Below are 19,561 nucleotides of genomic sequence, written 5' to 3' on the forward strand. Positions count from 1 at the left end.
TGTTGCGTCCTTTAGGATTCATTCCCCATTCCCTCTTCCCCCCCCAACTAATCTTCCTCCCTTCCTTCCTCACTCCCTTCCTTTCCGTGCAACTAGGCATGTGGAATCAGGGATCAATACCTGTGCCCCCTGCAGTGGAAGCGTGGAGCCCTAACCACTGGACCACCAGGGAATTCCTTAATCTACTTTCTATCTCTATAGATTTGTCTATTCAGGACATTTTATATAAATGGAATCATATAATATGTAGCCTTTTGTGACTGACTTCTTTCATTTAGCATAATGTTTTCAAGGTTCTTGCATGTTATTAGTATACGTTAGTACTTCATTCCTTTGTATTGCCGAATGAGTTTCCATTGTATGGATATACCACATTATATGTATGTATTCATTAGTTGATGGACATTTATTTCCACTTTTTGGCTATTGTGGATAGAGTTGCTATGAGCATTCATGTACAAGTTTTTGTACAGGCATGTTTTCATGTCTCTTGGGTATATACTAGGAGTAGAGTTGCTAAATCATGTCATGACTCAATGTTTTTAACCTTTTGAGGAACACCCAGACTGTTTTTCAGTGGCTACACCATTTTGCAATCCCACCAGCAGTGTATGAGAGTTTCCAGTTTCTCCACATTCTCACCAGTACTTAGCTGTCTTCTTTATTTTATCCATTTTAATGTGTGTCTCGTGATTTTGATTTCTGTTTCTCTGATTGCTAATTATGTTGAACATCTTTTCATGTGCTTATTGACCATTTGTTTATCTTCTTTGGAGAACTGTCTATTCAGATCCTTTGTTCATTTTAAAATTGTATTGTCTTATTATTGAATGGTAAGGGTCCATTTATGTCGTCTAGATACAAGTCCCTTATCAGATATATGATTTGCAAATCTTTTCTCATTCCATGGGTTGGCTTTTCACTTTCATGGGTAACATATAATTTTTATTAGGTGGTACATAATGTTGGGTTCTTTCTTTTTGTGGTATTAGCAACCATTGATGAACATTGCCTAGATCCATTAATTTGTTAACTGTTGTAAAGTGGTGGTATTTAAATTCTACAACTCCTTCTTTATAAGAATTCTGAGTTTAAAGTTAATGTTCCTTCAGCACATTGAAGACTATCATTTCACTGCCCTGGGGCTTCCATTGCTTTTCAGAAGTCAGCTTTGGCATGAATACCTTGAAACATGAATGAACCAGTTGGTGGCAAATTTAGTTTTTATTGTCCCAGAGCTATTGTTTTCTAACAGTATCACCACTTGACAGGCCAATTTTATATCCTTATATAGCCTTCTACCTCCTTCTCCGCAAGTAAAATTTTTACATTTGCTTCAATTAGTGTATTTAGAAAAACAGACTGGGTAGCCCAAGGAACAAGTATATAAATATCTGTATTGTAGAGAATTTTAAAAACAGGGTTATTTAGGTATAGTTTATATATAGTATAATTTGCTCATTGTTAGTATAAAGTTTGAATTTTAGTAAATTTTTCAGTTGTGCAACCATCACCAAAATCCAGTTTTAGAATACTTACATCACCCCAAAAAGTTCCTTCCTGTCCTTTTGTGAAATTATTTATTTATTTTTGTTATAGAGAGTCTTAACCTGGAGTTGATAGAGGCTTTCTGATGGCTCTAAAACCACATGAAATTATATGTAAACAATATGTTCTATAGGGCCTGTGTTTTTTGTTTTTTGTTGTGTTTTTTTTTTGCGGTACGCGGGCCTCTCACTGTTGTGGCCTCTCCCGTTGCGGAGCACAGGCTCCGGACGCGCAGGCTCAGCAGCCATGGCTCATGGGCCCAGCCGCTCCGTGGCATGTGGGATCTTCCTGGACCGGGGCACGAACCCACTTCCCCTGCATCGGCAGGCGGACTCTCAACCACTGCGCCACCAGGGAAACCCAGGGCCTGTGTTTTGAAAAGGGCAAAATTTTAATAAAGTGTCAATTATACAAATGCAGGCTTCTCTGGTCTTTAGGGTTGACTGGGGATATACAGATTACTGTGTTGAAAAGTTACATAGGATAGTATGACTATGCTACCAACTGGATGCACATTTAGGTTCATAAATTTTTAAAAATTTTTATGGATTGCTTTTTCTTAAAGTTTAATTTTGTCATACACATATATAATTCATTTTCGTACAGTTCTAAAGTCAAATGTAGCCTAGTTTCCTTGAGCTCTCTACCTTATTTCCTCCCTATTCCCATATATTTATGTGTAAAATAGTTCTATGCAATCTATTTTATGTATTTCTTTCAGGTTTTTTTTTTTTTTTTTTAGAGACGGCTTTGAGTCTTTTTTTTTTCCCCTTAATTTATTTTTGGCTGCATTGGGTCTTTGTTGCCCCACGCGGGCTTTCTCTAGTTGTGGCAAGTGGAGGCTACTCTTCGTTGTGGCACATGGCCTTCTCATTGCGGTGGCTTCTCTTGTTGTGGAGCATGCGCTCTAGGTGCGTGGGCTTCAGTACTTGTGGCACGTGGGCTCAGTAGTTGTGGCTCGTGGGCTCTAGAGCACAGGCTCAGTAGTTGTGGCACATGGGCTTAGTTGCTCTACCACATGTGGAATCTTCCCAGGCTAGGGCTTGAACCCGTGTCCCCTGCATTGGCAGGCGGATTCTAAACCTCTCCGCCACCAGGGAAGCCCTTTCAGTATGTTTTTTGATATTTTAGAAGGTTTATATTTTTGTTATGGTGGTTAGTTAGCTTTATTTAGTCCCTTCTCTTTTAGTTATTATCTACTGCTTCCCTATTTTGTGCATTTTGGAAATTGGTAGTGACCTCTTCTTCCCCTCCTCAGCATCTGATGTAAAATATACCCTTTTTTTAGAAAGGTATTTTTTAAAAAAAGGTTTGCTTGTTTATTTATTTATTTTTGTGGCTGTGCTGTGCAGCTTGTGGGACCAGGGATTGAACCGTGCCCTCGGCAGTGAAAGCACTGAGTCCTAAACCACTGGACCAGCAGGGAGTTCCCTTTAAAAGTTTCTAAAAATTGACCTTTATTTTGAGATAATTGAAGAATCACCTGCAATTGTAGAACACAATACAGAGAGACCCTTTACTTAGTTCCCCCAATGGTAACGTCTTGCAGCTTTATAGTAAAATATTGATATTTACACAGTCAAGATATAAAACATTTCCATCACCACAGGGATCTCTCATGTTGCCATTTTGTAGCCATGCTCACTTCCTCCCATCCTGCCCCCTCCTCAGCCCCTGGCAACCACTAATCTCTTCTTCATTTCTATAATTTTGTTACTCGAAGAATGTTATATAAATGTAATCATATGGTATATAACCTTTTGGCATTGGTTTGTTTTCTCTTAGCATAATTCCCTGGAGATTCATCCAAGCTGTCGCTTGTATCAATAGTTTATTCCTTTTTATTGTTGGATAGCATTCCGTGGTATGGATGTACCAAAGTTTCTTTAAACTGCGAAGAATGTCTGGGTTCCAGGTTTGGGTTATTATGAATAAAGCTTCTATAAACACTTGTGTACAGGTTTCTTGTGAACCTAAGTTTTCATTTCTCTGGAATAAATGTTCAGTAGTTGCTAAGTCCAATGTATTTGCATGTTTAGTTTTTTTTTTTTCTTTTTTTTGCATGTTTAGTTTTTTAAGAAATGATTTTCCGGGGGCTTCCCTGGTGGTGCAGTGGTTGGGAGTCCGCCTGCCGATGCAGGGGACACGGGTTCGTGCCCCAGTCTGGGAGGATCCCACATGCCGCGGAGCAGCTGGGCCCGTGAGCCATGGCCGCTGAGCCTGCGCGTCTGGAGCCTGTGCTCCGCAACGGGAGAGGCCACAGCTGTGAGAGACCCGCGTACCGCAAAAAAAAAAAATGATTTTCCAGGTATCGTTTTACATTCCCACCAGCAATGTAGGAGTTTCTCCACATCTTTCCCAGCATTTGTGTTGTCTCAGTTATTTAATTTAGCTGTTCTGATAGGTGTGTAGTAATAACTCATTTTGGTTTTAATTTGCATTTCCCTAATGGCTAATAACATTGAACATCTTTTCATATACTTATTTGCCATCTGTATATCCTCTGATGAAATGTCTCTTCATTTCTTTGGCCTGTTTTCTAATTTAATTGATTGTGTATTCTAATTTTGAGTAAGAGTTCTCTGTATATTCCAGATACCAGTCCTTTATCATATATATGTGGTTTGCAGATTTTTTTTTCTGTCTCTAGCTTGTGTTTTCATCCTCGCCACATGGAAGCTTTCTCAGAGCAAAATGTTAACATTTTGATGAGGTCCAGTTTACCAGTTATTCCTTTTGTGGATCATGCTTTTAGGGTCAAGTCTGAGAACTCTTTGCCTAGTTGTAGATCCTAAAGTTCCTTTCTTAATTTTCTTCTAAAAAATTAGTTTATAGTTTTACTTTTAAGCATGATTCATTTTGTTTTATTTTCTGTGTAAGGTATGAGTCTTAAGTTGAGGTTCATATATTTGTCTATCAATATCTACCTGAACAGCATCATTTGTTGAAGAGTCTAACTTTCCTCCATTGAATTGCTTTCATACCTTTGTCAAAAGTCAGCTGAGCATACTTATGTAGGTCTGTTTTGTGTTCTCTGTTCTATTCCATTGATCAGTGTATGTATGTCTTCACCAATATCACACAAGTGTTTATTACTACAGCTATATAATAAATCTTGAAGTTAGATAGACTGATTCCTCCCACTTTTTTTTTCCTCAAAATTATTTTAGCTATTCTAATTACTTTGGCTTTCTGTATAAACTTTAGTATTACTGGGATTTGAAAGCAGTTATGCTAAGTCTATATATCATTGTGAGGAGAATTGACATCAAATTGAGTCTACCAGTCCATGAACACAGTGAGTCTCTCTATTTTTTTTTAGATTCTTGAATTCCTTCATCAGTGTTGTATCATTTTCAACATCTATATCTTGTACATGTATTGTTAGGTTCGTACCTAAGTATTTATTTTTTTGAGAGATTATTAATGATATTGTTTGTATTTTTAATTTTGATGCCCATGTGTTCATTGCTAGTATATTGCTGGAGGAATCAGACTCTCTGCCTTCAGACTATACTACAAAGCTAAAGTAATCAAAATGGTATGGTACTGGCACAAAAATAGAAATATAGATCAATGAACAGGATAGAAAGCCCAGAAATGAACCCACACACCTATGGTCAATTAATCTATGACAAAGGAGGCAAAAATATACAATGGAGTAAAGACAGTCTCTTCAATAAGTGATGCTAGGACTTCCCTGGTGGTCCTGTGGGTAAGTCTCCGCTCTCCCAATGCAGAGGGCCCGGTTTTGATCCCTGGTCAGGAACTAGATCCCTCATGCATGCCGCAACTAAGAGTCTGCATGCCGCAACTAAGAAGTCCGCATGCCACAACTAAAGATTCTGCACGCCACAACGAAGATGCTGTGTGCTGCAGCTAAGACTCAGCACAGCCAAAATAAATAAATAAATATTAAAAAAAAAAGTGGTGCTGGGAAAACTGGACAGCTACATATAAAAGAATGAAATTAGAATATTCTCTGTATTTTTAATTTTGATGCCCATGTGTTCATTGCTAGTATATAGACATACAAATAGATTTTTATATTTTTATCTTGTATCCTGTGACCTTGTTGGACTCACTTATCAGATCTGCCATATGTGTGTGTGTATACATATCTGACATCCAGAGGCATCTGTCTTGTCTTTTCTCTTCTCTTTTCTTTCTTTTTTTCTTTTTCTTTTTTTTGAAATCCATTAGTTTTTCTAATATATTATGGTATTGGTTTTTCTGGGTTGATTTCCCAGGTACATTGTGTGCTTTTTCAGCATTTTATTTCAAGTCTTTTAGTTTCAGGATATTTTTCCCTTTAATTATTATCTTTATTGTCACTTTAATTCTAATAATTTTCACCTTCATTTCTTTTTTATTAAAATTTTAGTTCTTTGCACATTCTATATCTCTTAAGCATTACCTGTTGTGTTATTGTTCTTGGTTAGGTTTCCTTTCTGAAATATTTTTTTCTTTTATTTCAGATTCTTTCCTGATTTCTAGTACCTCATTACTGAGTGTTTCTAATTCTGATTATAATGTTCTTTCACATCTTCTATCATTCTCTAGGATATAATTTTTACATGTTTTGTTGGTACAGCTTTTTGGTAGTCTTTTATTGCATCATTCTGCTCCTTGTGTCTTATGGCATAGAATTTGACCCCAACCCTTTTATATTGTATACTTTATAATAGGTTTTCCTGAACTCTTTGGAGTGAGTGGGGGGTCAGAATAGCTTTTCTAGCTTTACCGCTCTAGACCCCCTTCTGTTTTTTTTAAGTGATTAAATAAAATATATATATATTTATTTATTTATATATCTTCCTATTTTCTGAGAACTGGCTCTTGTTTCACTAACCCACTTTGATCTGGATCCTCTCTTTACTTTGCCCCAATTGAGCATGTCTTGATCACTTGGAATTCTTTTTTTGTTTGTTTGTTTATAAATTTATTTATTCATTTATTTAATTTTTGGCTGCATTGGGTCTTCGCTGCTGCACGCGGGTTTTCTCTAGTTGCTGAGAGCGGGGGCTACTCTTTGTTGCGGTGAGCGGGCTTTTCTTTGCGGCGGCTTCTCTTGTTGCGGAGCACGGGCTCTAGGTGCGCAGGCTTCAGTAGTTGTGGCTCGTGGGTGCTACAGCGCAGGCTCAGTAGTTGTGGCGCACGGGCTTACTTGCTCCGCGGCATGTGGGATCTTCCAGGACCAGGGCTCGAACCCATGTGCCCTGCATTGGCAGGCAGATTCTTAACCCCTGCACCACCAGGGAAGCCCAGATCACTTGGAATTCTTTTCCCGGAAATTTATTTTCAGTTATAGGGCTTTTTCCAGGTAGGGGGACTTCAGCCCCTTGTTTTTGAGTCTACTCTCGTCATATTTTACAACGTTAGCATGTGCAGAAGATCCCTTCCATTTGCAGCTATTCTCAAATTGCCTTTCTAAACTCTAACGATTCATGATTTGGGGTTCGCCTCCCCTCAAGTCCTTCAGTTACCCAGTAACTTCTGCTCTTGTGTTTCCTTCTGCAGATATGCTGAGCCCATGTGAGTCCTATAGTTGGTGATTTAACCAGATCTTTCTTGTATTTGAGAATTCGTGGGGTTACCTTGTCACCAATCTTGTAGATTTTATCCATGGGGTTTTGGTTTGGCTGTCTTGGTAACTTTTTTCGGCCGTGTGGCATGTGGGATCTTATTTCCCCTACCAGGGATTGAACCTGCACTCCCTGCATTGGAAGCACAGAGTCTTAACCGCTAGACCGCCAGGGAAGTCCCATCGAGAGGTTTTATTCAAGAGAATGGCAACACAGGTTTGCATTAAAAAAAAGAATGATCTGGCTGCATTGTGGAAAACTGATTCAGTGCGTAGAAGGAGACTAGGAGACTAGTAGTGATCCGGGTGACATGTGACATGATGGTGGCTTAGTCTAGGATAGTGGCAATAAAGCTAGAAGGTTTGAATCCTATTTTGGTGACTCCATTGGATGTCAGAGAATGAGAGAGTGAGTAGACATGGATGATCTCCCAGGATGGGGGTTCGTGCAACGGTTTGGATGATTGCACTGTTTCCTAATATTGGGAATATTCATGGAATCGTAGGGGGTGTTTTTTTGGGAGGGGAAGATGGGGGAGCAGGTGTGATATTTAAGCAGCTGAGTTTGAGGCCTTAAAATTATCTGTCCTCTAATCCTAAACATACACACATGCACACATATTTTAATTCTTCAGCGAGCCTTTTCCTGACCCTCTGATCATGTCTCCTTCTGGTATAGAACTTTATTATTTACTTTCCTATCTTAACATTTAACAGACTCGTGTTACTGCTTATTACTACCATCTTTTTCCCTAGAACAGCTGCTGGCAAACTTTTTCTTAAAAGGAGAGATAGTAAATATTGTAGGCTTTGTGGGCCAAGAGACAAAAATTAAGTTAATGTAGACACAATATCATTTATAATGTAACCACTTAAAAATATACGAACTATTCCTGTGGGATCCTGCAAAAATAGACAGCTTGCCAGAATTGGCCCATAGGCTGCAGTTTGCTCACCACTGTACTAGACTGTAATTGCTATACTTGCCTCCTAGTTGCAGGCATATTGCCCTGGAGCATTTTGGTTGAATTTAGTAAATTTTTATCAAATGAGTGAATATTATACTTACAGATTTGAAGCCCAGGCAAGAGAGCTGAATAAAGGTAGATATTTGGGAGTGGTCTTCAAACAGTAATCGAAGACTTAAGAGTAGATGAGCTCACTTGGGAAGAATGTAAGGGAGGAGAGGCCCTAAGAAGAAGCCTTTTTCTGTAACTTAAACAGAGAGGAGAATGAGTGATGACTAACTCAAAGGTACTTGTATCATAGATAGTAGTCAGTACCTGTTGTTAACTGACCTAAGCCATTTGGCCATTTACACTCATAGGTTCTGTTAGATGAATAGGAGGCCTTTATATAGATAGGTGAGGGCAATAGGTGGTTTTCCTTAGAAATTTTACTATCAGTGAGTTACGTTATTTTTCTTCTTTTTTCTTTTTTTTCTTTCTTTTTGGCCGCTCTGTGCGGCTTGTGGGATCTCAATTCCCCAACCAGGGATTGAATCCAGGCCCTTGGTAGTGAAAGTGCTGAGTCCTAACCACTGGACCGCCAGGGAATTCCCAGTGAGTTATATATAATAAAATAATAAAACAAGCCTTAGACAGAATTTGCTACCCATACAAACATGCATTAGCAAGCAGTCACAAAAAGTCATATAGCTTGTTTTATGGGTTTAGCTCTTTTAGACTCTACTACCTTGTAATAAAACTTCAACCCTCAGCAGATACCAGAAAGATCTGACTAGGATTAGCAGACAGAATCCTCGAAGATGGGGTGGGACACAGGATCAAAAGGAAACTTAGACTCAGAAACTTCTCTGAAGACAGATTGCAGGGCTTGTCAGATTCTTAAACCGCAAACAGGTAAGAATCAAGACACTTGTACAGTGTTTCTAGTTAATCCGTATATCTTGAAGAATTCCAGTTCAGCAATATAAAATTATTTCCAACATCTTTTATGCTAATTAACAAACACATGTCTAAATTCAGATGTTGATATTCAAAACACTTACTAATTGGGAGCTAACCTCTGATTTGGGCACTTCACATGCTAACTAACCCCCTGTGAAGTGTGGATTCCTAATTTAGAGTACTTCAGAAGTTAACTCATCACTTCTATCCAAGCTGAAGTAGCACTTTAATGGAAATTACAGTGTAGCAGTAACTTGATCATATTTTGGAGGAGATAGGCTGCCTGGGTCTTTTTGTTGTGTACTATCTTATAACAATTTGTAAACAATTAAATGTAATAGTTATTGCAGTGAAAATACTTTTTCTTCTCAGCTCTAGTAACAATTGGATTAGATGTTTATACAGGCAAATTTTGACAATTGGTGCAATTCTAATCTTCAAGTGAATAAAGACAGCTTTCTTTACAGAATGATCAAATAACACTTCATTAATATTGGTATTTGATTGCTCAGTATTTATTACAGTTTGTATGATTGATTTATACATAAAGCATTCTCTGTATTGATAGTGTTGAAGCCTAAATGCAGAAACATATTAAATATAGAATTAGATTCAGGGCTCTTTCTTTGTACTTTTGAACCCTATTAGTGATAATAGTTTTATCAGTGCATCATTCCATCACATTAAATAAATGTTACTAATTTGAATTTTGTTTGGTAGTTTTGTTTATATTTAATATATATCTATATTTAAGCACGAGTTTATATCTAGGTTAATATTTCAATATATTTAACAAAGTTTGTAATTTGGGTTCCATGGGATATTTTTTCCCTGCAAAGAGATTAATTTATCACTGCAGTTTAAGAAAACTTGACAGAGGTACCATAACAAAAGAATCATTAAATAAAATAATAACATACTGAATCTAGCAGTATATTAAAATAATAATATACCATAACATGTAGCCTTTATTCTGAAAATGTAACCATTTATCATATTTGTATGTGTAATAAAGTAATGCATTATATCACTATGTCAAGGGGAGAAGGGATATCTAGTCATTTCACTAATTCCTGTTAAGACATTCCTGATAGAGCCTCTTAGTAAATTGTAGAAGGATACTTCTTTATCTTTTGATACAAAATATCTATCCCAAATTTATTTTCATTTTTATGTGATTTTAAGGCCATGACAATGAGGCATTTACTTTTTTTAAACATGAATCGTTTGCAATAGAATACATTAGTTGCAAGCATCAAAAATCAGCTCTGGCTGCCTTAAGAGCAAAACCATAATTTATTAGAAGAATATGAGGTGGGGGTTCCGGGCAGACCCTGCCGACTCAGAGAAAGAAGAAGCCTCTAGAGACGGTGCACCTGCAGATGGAGCAAGGTGGTGCCTGCCCACAGGGCCCTGGGGCTCCATCCCCAGGAGAGGCCAGGAGCCGCTCCTTAAAGTCGGGGGACCACTACAGGCTTTCTTACCTGAGGACCAGGGACGATGAGGACGACCCAGCAGGGCTGCTGTGAGAAGGGCCTGCCATGATGCTTGAGAAGTGCTCAAAAGGTGTCCTGGACTGCTGTGCCCCCGAGGACCCTGCTTCCTCACCAGTGTGGACTCTGAGGTTCCCAAACTGCTGGTCTGCAGCAAGACTCCTTGAAATCAAGGATTGCCAGTACTCAGCGTCTCTGTTACCTTTGCTGGGTGCTTTTTAGAAACTATGGCGGCCTTCCCACCAGGGTTCCACCCAAGCACTTGTCAGGGTTTCTGGAGGCTTCCTTGTGGCTCGTCCGCCCGTCGCCACCTGGCCTCTGGGACACGCCTTCTTCGGGTCTCCTGTGCTCCACCCCCAGCCCGGCTGCCTCTTCCACCTCCTCTGGCTCTGTCCTGGGGCCCTGCCCCTGTGCACTCACCACTTGGGGTCCCATTGTTTGAATTACTCTCTGGGTGTTCTCTGTGCCCACTACTCTTCAACTTTTCTATTTCCATAATAAAAAGATGAAAAAAGTAGAAAAGTAAAATAAAAGAATATGAGGTGGTTCAAAGAATGAGTTACGGAAACCAGGTAACTAGGAACACAGCAAGTTCAGGATATAGGCATGGTTCACTACCTTGTCCAAATGCTTCCTTTGGAAATTAATGTGCTTTTTTTTTTCTTTCCATTTTGCTCTAGGTTTAGAGTTATAGGGGAGAGTTCTGCTGGCTGAGTTTAAGCTCATGCCCTGTTTTTGCTAGGAGAAAGTGAGATGCTTTAATAGATGGTTCCATCAAGACTGTACACAACGGAGAGTATATAATTCCCCATAGAAACCTGGGTGCAGTTAGGAAACGGGGATGGCTCCTAGGCAGCCAAGCTCTACCTCCCACTCCCCACAAAACTAACCAACAGACATCCAGTAAAATAGACAGGAGTTTTGGCTTTTTAACCTCCTGTAGTTCATCATTTAAAGTCTAAACTGATTAATCCTTAAAAATAGAATCTTAAACAAATTTAAATCTTAAATGCCAGAGACCTTAATTTATGTACTAGCAGTATCAATATTTAGATACTTATGAAATTTTTGTTTTTCTTTTTAGACAATGCGAAGACACAGAAATGAAGTGACAGTTGAACTGCGAAAGGTAAGAGTGATTTGTGTTTAATAAAAAATAATTAGACTTTTTCTGATGTTAAAATTTTTTATAACTTGAATAATGAAAATACTATGGCAAATTAGTAGGCATCCCTAAAACTACACAGCATAAAAATATATCATTAAATAATTTATAATGGTATACATTTATAGAAACTTCCATTTATTGAGTTACCAGGCACTGTGTGAAGTACTTTACCACTGTCATTGAAATTCTCACAACATCTGATGAAGTTACCATTGTTTTTTCTTAATAACCTCTTTCTATGTGGGCTATGTGCTAGACAGAATTCCTCCACCTTCCTCATGTAAAAGTTAAATGTGGGAAAAAAAAAAAAAGTTAAATGTGCTTGTTAAAGACACTTTAGAAAAATAAAGTAGAATAATCTTATATCTTACCAATTGAATGCAACTACTGTTAAAATTTCTTTTCTTCCATTATTTTTGAATTACCTTCATTAGATTGTATTTTCATGCAATCAGATTTTATTTTAAGCAAATTTTAATTACCAGTTAACAAAGTACACATAATAAATTCTGTCTATATACATGTACATTTAAAAAAATAGATTTGAAACTTATTTCTAAATCTTTGTGTTTGTCTTAGATTAGATTTTCTTGATCTAATTCACTCCTAAAACTCATATATTAAATTATCATCTTGAAACTTTTCAGTTTTAGAGAGAAAGAAGGTCTTGATTCTGAGAGTACACACTCTCTCAGTGAGTCACTAGAATCAAATGGACCTGTGCATTTATTTACTCAATAAGTATTATCATACCCACTTTGTGTTATTAATTTTTACTCAGCATCGATGTTATGCTCCTTGGTATAGTATATAGTTCCTGAGATCCATTCTCCTGTACCCCCTCTGCTCCATTTTTTATTAAATTCGAAAAATACTTGCTAATCCCATGTTCTTTCAACTCCTTAACTTCATGGATACTTACAGATTAACATCAGTGCAAATTTTTTCAGCTCCCTGGGTCATTTGGACCACAGAAGTGAACTAAACCTTAGCTTAATAAAGTAAGGTGAGCTCCTTGCCAGTCGTAACACTTTGGACTTACCTTCTTTTTCTTTTCTTTTTAACTTTTTATTAACATATAACACACCTACAGAAAAGTCAACACAACTTAAGTGTACAGCTTGATGAATTTTCAAAAAGTGAACACATTTGTGTAACCAGCTCCTAGATCAAGAAAGAAACACTACCTGTATCCCAAGGCCCCTTCACAGTTTCTGCTTTCCCCCAAAGGCAACCATTATCCTGATTTCTAATGTTATAGATTATTTTACATATTTTGCATATTTTGAACTTTATATAAATAGAATGGTGTGTATCCTTTTGTATCTGGTTTTTCATTCATCATGTAAAGATCATTCTCTGTAATAGAGCTGATAGGAATAAAATTGGAATTAAGTAATTATTCATTTGTTGTTATCTCTTCACATTACACCAGCTCTCCCCAGATGTGAACCTTCACTTTCCCTTAACTTTCCATGCTTGGAATACAATTCTGAAACTTCTGTATTGGTCTTAGTATTACTCAGAATCCTCTCCTGTTTTAAGCTTTTTTGCCCTTCTGATATGCTTATAAATCTAAGCTATTCACTTATATTTATATTTGGTGATTTGTTCCTTTTATACTTGTGCTGCCCTCTGTATTTAATTTATAGAATTAAAATTTCTTGCTTATCAGAGTACATCTCTTTTTTTTTTTTTTTTTTTTTTTGCGGTACGCGGGCCTCTCACCGTTGTGGCCTCTCCCACTGTGGAGCACAGGCTCCGGATGTGCAGACTCAGCGGCTACGGCTCACGGGCCCAGCCGCTCTGCGGCATGTGGGATCTTCCCGGACCGGGGCACGAACCCGTGTCACCTGCATCGGCAGGCGGACTCTCAACCACTGTGCCACCAGGGAAGCCCCCAGAGTACATCTTTTTAAATATTCACCCTGGTTTCTTTAGAGACCGCTTTCTTATCTCTTTTTTTTCCTTCTGGATAACATTATTTCCTTTCCAATTACTATGATTAATTCCTGAAAAATCCTTGTAGGAGGATCAAAATAAAATTAACTGAAGAAATCTCAAGCAGTTCCTTATTTCACATTTCAGAATTCCCTAAGTAAGCAGCAGAAAGTGACCCTTTCCTGAAACAAAGCCTATACTTCAAAGCTTAATTGATTTTGATATAATTCTCCAGAGGTGTGTAGAGCCCTTCAAAAGAAGATTCCTCCACTCTTTATGGTCAGAGTGTCTGCCTCTGATTTCAGCCTTGCTGTCTCTATTGCTCCATTGAGGAGACAGTCACAGCATTGTTATCACTGACATTGAGATTCTTGAAAATACAAGAAAGAGAGCTAGTTCCCAGTTTCTTAGATGAGCTCTACACACTTCTGTTAGATGGTAAGCTTCTAAAGTGAAGGTAGTAACCACACTCCCTGACCCAGCCCCGACCCCCAACCCCAGTACTCCCAGGTCTCTCTCTTGGCCCATCCCAAAATGCCCAGTCAAATTCTGGACATGTAGTTGGTACTCATTACATGCTCATGTTCAAGAATTTAATTGAATTATGATATCTTAAATTTTTACTTAAATTTAAATCATTTATTGAAGCTTTAAGAAAAACACTTTAGATATAGAACAGTGCTCAGAAGCACTGATCTGTGACAAGTCAGGGAGCTTGTGTCAAAATGTTAAACAAGACACTGCTTCCTTTACCACCAAAGTCTTCTGCCTAAATAAATGAATAATGGAACTAAATGGTGTGTTTATTTTCACAGTTGATTACTAACACAAGTTCCTTATCTTGTAGCAAACCTACAACAAATAATTTGTTCAAGGACATTTAGCCAGTGACCATACTTTGAATAACACTGATACTGATCTATAAAAATTGAGGGTGAAATCTAGTTATTAATATGTAGTGCTTTACTGGCCTCAGACTCTTTTTGTTTGAACTCTTTTCTTTTGTCTCCTTGATCTCTTGCTTTCTTATTTAATTAGGCCCTTATGCATCAACATATACACAGAAGTCTGTATTTCTGTTTTATATCATTTTGAAAACAGAATTACATAGGAATTAAATAACTTGCATAAAGTCACACAGCTGAAAAATGGCAGAGCTGAGCTTTTAACCGTTATGCTATAATGCCTCTCAGTGTAAATGTTTAATATTCACTTAAATGTTTAAGTGAATAATGCCTTATAAATTGAAAATTGATCCAAAACCTGTCACTGGCATTTATAACTTTGGCACATTGTATTAAACTTGATATAATCTTCTCTTGGTGATGGATCAGTCAGATATGCCATAGTACTTTACTGTCATTAGATCTGGGATTGGGGCAGGTTGAGTTCTTACATAAAGAAAAACACCACCAAAATGCCCATTGGACTGATCAGATCCAGTACTTGTTTTAGCTGTCTGACTTAAGTAAAATATCTCTTTTTAAAAATAGCCTAAAAACAAAAAAAGCCTAAATTCCCCATATTAACAAGCTAAAGAAGCATCATCATATGATCATATCAATTGATGCTGAAAAAGCACTTGACACCCCATTCCTGATAAAACTCAACAAATTAGACAAATTAGACAACAAAATAGAAGGGGATTACCTGGACTTGATAAACAGCATCTACAAAAAACCTCATAGCTAACATCATACTTAATGGTGAAAGACTAAATGCTTTCCCCCTAAGATCTGGGAACAAGACATGGATGTCCATTCTCACCACTCTTATTTATTGTAGTGCTGGAAGTTCTAGCCAGTGCTGTAAGTCAAGAAAAAGAAATAAAAGACGTAATTTGGAACAGAAGAAATAAAACTCTCCCTATTTCTAGATGACATGATTATCTATGTAAAAAATGCTGAAGAAGCTCGGTGCTTTGTGACCGCCTGGAGGGGTGGGATAGGGAGGGTGGGAGGGAAGGAGACGCAAGAGGGAAGAGATATGGGAACATAAGAATATGTATAACTGATTCACTTTGTTATAGAGCAGAAACTAACACACCATTGTAAAGCAATTATACCCCAATAAAGATGTTAAAAAAAATGCTGAAGAATCTAGAAAAAAGTTTCTAGAACTAATAAGTGAGTTTTGCAAGGTCACAGAAAACAAGATCACACATAAAAGTTAATCACTTATATATGCTAACAGTGAGCTTGCAGAAACCAAAATTAAAAGCACAGCGCCATTTATAAGCACTCCAAAGAACATAAAATACCTTGATATACATTAAGAAAACATGTATAGGATCTGTATGCTGAATATTATAAAATGCTGAGGAAAGAAATCAGATAAGACTTAAGTAAATGGAGAGGCATATACTGTGGTCATTGACTTAGTAAAGATGCCTGTTCTCAAGTTTATCTGTTTTCAGACTCTCTCCAGGGTTTTTTTGTAGACATAGACAAGCTTATCCTAAAACGTACATGGAAAGGCACAAGCTCTAGAAGAGCTAAAATAATCCTGATAAAGAGTAAAATAGGAGCAGTTGCTCTACGCAATATTAAGGCTGCTAGAATAGCTACAGTGATGAACACTGTGTGGTACTGGCAGAAGGATAGACAGCAGTGGAACAGAGATAGAACCCAGAGATCAGCCCATACAAAAACACCCAACTAATTTAATGGACGAAGGATAGCGTTTTAAACAAATGGTGCAGTACTAGAACAATTGGACATCCATAGGCAAAAAGAAAAGAAAAAGAACCTCAACCTAAATCTCACACCTTATACAAAAACACAAAATGGATCCTAGATGTAAAAGTAAAGCATAAGGCTTTTAGAAACAAAAAATTGGAGGAAAATCATCAGGATCTAGAACCAGGCAAAGAGTTCTTATACTTCACCACAAAATCATAATCCATAAAAGGAAAATCGGATGTTAACAAATTTAAAAATTTTGCTCTGTGAAAGCCCATGTGAATAGGATGAAAATACAAGCTAGAGACTGGAAGAAAACCACATATCCATTACAGGACTGGTATCTAGCATATGTAAGGAACTCTTAAAGCTCAGTAGTAAAAAAAAAAAAACCCAAACAATCCAATTAGAAAATGGGTAAAAGATATGAAGAGACATTTCATTAAAGGAGATATACCAACAGCAGTCATGCTGCTGCTGCTGCTGCTGATTAATGCATCATTAGCCATCAGGGAAATACGGACTAAGACAAGCTAAAAGCATGTATCAGAGTGGCCAAAGCAAAAAAACAGTGGTAATACCAGATGCTGGTGGGGATACAGAGAAACTGGATCACTCATACATTGCTGGTGGGAATGTAAAATGGTACAGACACTCTGGAAAACACGCAAACTACTGATAGAAGCAGCAGCTTGCATGAATTTCCAGAGAATTATGCTGGGCAAAAAAAGCCCATCACAAAAAGATTATATACTGTACGATTACATTCATAGAATATTTTTCAAATGATAAAATTTTGGAAATGGAGGACAGATTAGTGGTTACTGGGGGTTGGTAGGGGCTGGGAGGTGAGAGGGCATTTTCTGGTTTTGGAACTGTTCAGTATCTTGACTATAATGGTGGATACAAGAACATATACAGGTGATAAAATTGTATAGAACTAAATACACATAAACACACATACAGTGAATGCAAGTAAGACAGAAAATCTGAATAAAATCAGTGGATTGTATCAATGTCAGTGTCCTGGTTGTGACGTTTTACTATAGTTTTGCAAAGTGTTACTATTGGGGAAACCTGGGCAAAGTGTACGAGGGATTTCTGCATTATTTCTTACAACTGCATGCAGATTTACAATTATCTCAATAGAAGTTTTAATTAAAAAACCCTGAATTAGTAAATTAGACTCCATTTGAAAAGAAGAAAAGCAGCCATTTGTTAAGATCAGTTAAGTGATTCTTCAGGAACAATAATCTGTGTTAGGTTGTCAGATTTTTACCTGATTGATGAACAAGTAATGTTTTTTTCCCTCCAATTTTCAGTTGAGGTATAACACATTGAGCAGAGTGCCCAAAATGTAAAGATAATATATAAAACTCCTGGGTGAATATTCATGTAACCACCCAGCAGTAGTATCACTTCATAAATGTTTATATTGAGGGGAAAATCTGTCTTGTGAGCATTTTTTTTCTACCTCTTTAGAAGCATTTAGATGCAACCAGAGTTGGACTACATCTTAAAGAAAGCAAGCAGTAGAATATATTTAAGAAACAGTCTCTGTAGCCACCATAGTCTCAGCTCTGCAGTCTCTGGGTTCAAATCTTAACTGATATTTCCCAGGTATATAATTTAGTTTAGCCAGGTTCTCTGTGTCCCCATTTATTCATCTGTAAAATAAAGATTTAAGTTTTACAGGACTAGCACTAGATAAAGATTTAAAGCAATGAGGGTATTGCTGGATAAAAACAAATTTAATTACTTATTTAAGTTTGAAGTGTGGCTGGTAAATAATTATCTGTCCTTCATCACATATGTAAGAAGTGACTGCTGACTTGTTCCACATATTTAGGTATGGGATTGCAAGCCACTTTTTCAAGATGGAATGAAAAAGAAGAACTTTATATAGAGATTAATAACAGAATTTGTTAAGTCAAAAAATATTAGGTCAAGTCATAAGAAATTGCCTGTAATTAAGCTTTTTGATCTACGAAGTGGCAATTCCATGTGGTTCAACCAAATGTCAGAAAACAGAAGATCTAAAAAGTATTAAATACATACATGGGATAATAGATTAATAATGGATTTCTAAAAGAACTTTAAAATGGATGTAATGTGTGTGTATGTGTTTGGAGATAAGGTAGGTGTTGAAACTAAGCCAGTTTCCATATCCTCTGAGCTCCCCTCCCACTTGACAAAAGAAAAAGATACCTATTATAGGTGCTGAATTTATAGTACAATCTCAAAGAGGGTAAAAATCTCTAGGTGACAAGCAGAAGGACAGTTTAAGTTCCTGGTTTTGGTGACGCCTCCGTTAATGGTTAATCACATCACCAGAAACTTGCCCAGAGACTGATTATCTTAACTTGGGTTGTACATATTTTTTTGCTGAGAGTGAAGTATGATTTTCGTGCCCTAGGGTGCCCCAAATGGACTATGTTAGGATGTTTTCAGTTCAAATATGAAGGTTGTTACTTAATTTTTGATAAAAGAAACAACTTACTAAGAAGGTATAATAATACTAAACTTGTGTATGCCCAAATATATGTAAGCCAAAATCGACAAAATTACAAGGAGAAATTTGTCAAAGACATAATCATTGTGGGAGAACTTTTGTCAACAATAAACACACTAGTTAACAGGAGATAGAAAGGTGTAAATAGCTTAATATGTGAATATTATCTAATAAACCCCATGCATATTTGAAAATTGGTTTTGTGATAGTATAAAGCCATAGTTGCTACCCTGTACAGTGAGGTACCATGGGGCTCCATAGTGAATCAAAGGAATACCTTGGGATATTCTAAATTTTTGTGAGAAACACAGTGACACTTAACATTTCAGATACCACAGAATCATTAGATCTTGAAATAGTTCACAATTTAAACATTAGATTGCACTTTTTTTCAATCACATATTTTGTCTGAGTGAAATAAAATTATTTTCTTTTAACTTCTGTGTTTTTCCCCCCAAATTACTATTAAGTTGTTTAGACCTAACCACCTGATAAAGGAAACTGTGGGGTACTTCCTTTGGCCTACACTTAGGCCTATAGACTGAGGAACTTCGGGAAACTCTGGTATAAAGTAAATGTCAGCTAATTTCAGTGTTGTTCAGACTTCGTTCTCTGATCACAAAACAATTAAATGAGAAGTCAGTGAATGAGATAGTTACAAAAACCTCATAATTGTGGGGAAAAAGTAAGCACTTCTAAATACCTTGGGCATCAAGAAATCCTA

The 19,561-nt window shown here is 37.1% G+C and overlaps 1 protein-coding gene across 2 annotated transcripts in view; it reads left to right on the top strand.

The window, feature by feature from the left end:
- Positions 1 to 19,561, top strand: part of KPNA3 (karyopherin subunit alpha 3) — a 91,847-nt gene that overhangs the window by 39,319 nt on the left and 32,967 nt on the right. The window contains exons 1-2 of one of the 2 annotated variants that reach the window (XM_079903264.1): positions 3,481 to 3,856; positions 11,620 to 11,664. In XM_079903264.1, coding sequence (XP_079759390.1) covers positions 3,845 to 3,856; positions 11,620 to 11,664 — 57 coding nt within the window. In that variant the 5' untranslated portion in view covers positions 3,481 to 3,844. Of the gene's footprint in view, positions 1 to 3,480; positions 3,857 to 11,619; positions 11,665 to 19,561 lie in introns of those variants that run through there. The other variant, XM_079903263.1, reaches the window with a different exon arrangement.

The sequence above is a fragment of the Stenella coeruleoalba genome (assembly GCF_951394435.1).
Source record: "Stenella coeruleoalba genome assembly, chromosome: 18".
Lineage (NCBI taxonomy): Eukaryota > Metazoa > Chordata > Mammalia > Artiodactyla > Delphinidae > Stenella > Stenella coeruleoalba.